The sequence below is a fragment of the Sinocyclocheilus rhinocerous genome, unplaced genomic scaffold (assembly GCF_001515625.1).
Source record: "Sinocyclocheilus rhinocerous isolate Xijiao unplaced genomic scaffold, SAMN03320098_v1.1 scaffold974, whole genome shotgun sequence".
Classification (NCBI taxonomy): domain Eukaryota; kingdom Metazoa; phylum Chordata; class Actinopteri; order Cypriniformes; family Cyprinidae; genus Sinocyclocheilus; species Sinocyclocheilus rhinocerous.
The window spans coordinates 619837-621700 of NW_015627262.1; the positions used below are offsets into that span (position 1 = coordinate 619837).

A 1864-nucleotide genomic window follows, 5' to 3' on the forward strand; every position below is an offset into this window, starting at 1 on the left:
TGATGTTGGACGAGAAGGACGTCTTGCAATCTATGTTCCAGTTCATCCCAAACATGTTCGATGGGGTTGAGATCAGGGTTCTATGCGGGCCAGTCAAGTTCTTCCAAACTAAACTCATCTAACCATGTCTTTATGGACCTTGCCGGAATAGAAAATAGCCTTCCCCAAACTATTCCCACAAAGTTGGAAGCATAGCTTTGTCCAAAATGTCTTGGTATGCTGAAGCATTAAGATTTCCCTTCAGTGGAAGTAAAGTGCCTAGCCTTGAAAAACAGTCCCATACCACTATCCACTCCACCAAACTTTACAATTGGCACAATACATTCAGGCAGGTAACGTTCTCTTGGCATCTGCCAAACCCAGACTTGCCCATCAGACGGCCAAACAGAGAAGCGTGATTCGTCACTCCACAGAACAAGTTTCCACTGCTCCAGAGTCCAGTGGTGGTGTGCTTTACACCAATCCATCTAAAGCTTGCATTTGTACTTGGTGATGTGAGGCTTGCATGCAGCTGTTTGGCCATGGAAACCTATTCCATGAAGCTCCTGCCACACAGTTTTTGTGCTCATATTAATGCCAGTGGAAGTTTGGAACTCTTCAGCTATGGAATCAGCAGAGCATTGGCGTCCTTTATGCATCATGCGCCTATACGCTTCCACTTTTCAATAATACCATTTACAGTTGATTGTGGGATGAAAAACTGACTTATTACAAAAGTGGTATCCTATCACAGTACGACACTTGAATTCCCTGAGCTCTTCAGAATAAGGCACTAAACTTCAGAATTTTTTTCCACAAAAGTTTGTAAATGCAGGCTGCATGGCTAGGTGCTTTATTTTAGACACCTGTGGCAATGGGTCTGATTGAAACACTTTAATTCAATAATTAAGAGGTGTGTCCCAATTTGTTTGTTCATATAGTGTATATATATATATTGTATATACACCACAGTTATTTTAGTATTATTTATTTGTTATTTATTTGTCTTTTTTTAATATTTAGATTTTATTTAAATTTTGGGGGCCTTTGAGTCCCAAAGGTTGAGATTCACTGCTCTATACTGATGACGCTGTCTCTTTGGTAAAGAAGTTTAAAAATAAAAGTTTGGTGTGGTGGAAATTATGCCACAAATTAGCCACAAAAAAATAACAAATCTTTTTCACACAAAAATATAGAAATAAGTTATGTTTATTTGTTTAAATGTTCATAGTTGTTATAATTCATTAGTTGTTATAATGCATTTAATAATTCATTTTTATGATGTATTTTCATAGTTTCAGTGCATGAAGTTTAACGTTAAAGGGTACAATGGCATGTCTTATTCTATTTGTGGGAGTTTACTGTAATGGTACCTCACCTGAGATCTGTGCCTTGGTCCAATCCCGAAACAAAGCGGACAACATTCTGGCAGAAGCCGTAACTCATAAAGAGCACAGCGTTTTCAGCAATGTTGGCTATGAGGGCAGGTGTGGTGCCCTGATAGAGCCCTCGCAGTCCAACCTGTTTGTATACTGAGACGAAGCAGTGGACAAAGCCTCTGTACAAGCCAGGGAAAGTCTGCATTTTCACCTTGGCTGTATCGAAGGGCTGCCCGCTTAACACACACGCAATCCCACCTTACAAAGACAGAAGAGAGGAAACAGTGCAGAACATGCCCGTATGTTTTTAAATAACTGATCTTTCTTGTTTCTTACTGTAACAAAATTCCCTTCATAATGCAAAATTTGTGTAAATCAGACAGGTGGAAAATACAGCACATTGTATTATAGCAGCTTGTCAAAATTACTCTGACAAAAATGGTGATTTTTAAATATTATATATATATATATATATATATATATATATATATATACAGGTGCATCTC

The 1864-nt window shown here is 38.3% G+C and overlaps 1 protein-coding gene across 1 annotated transcript in view; it reads right to left on the reverse strand.

The window, feature by feature from the left end:
* LOC107726723 (mitochondrial ornithine transporter 1-like) overlaps positions 1–1864 on the reverse strand; it is a 12054-nt gene that overhangs the window by 9510 nt on the left and 680 nt on the right. Inside the window, exon 2 of the mRNA XM_016536417.1 lies at positions 1358–1616. Within this exon, the coding sequence (XP_016391903.1) occupies positions 1358–1616 (259 nt within the window). The remainder of the gene's footprint in view (positions 1–1357; positions 1617–1864) is intronic.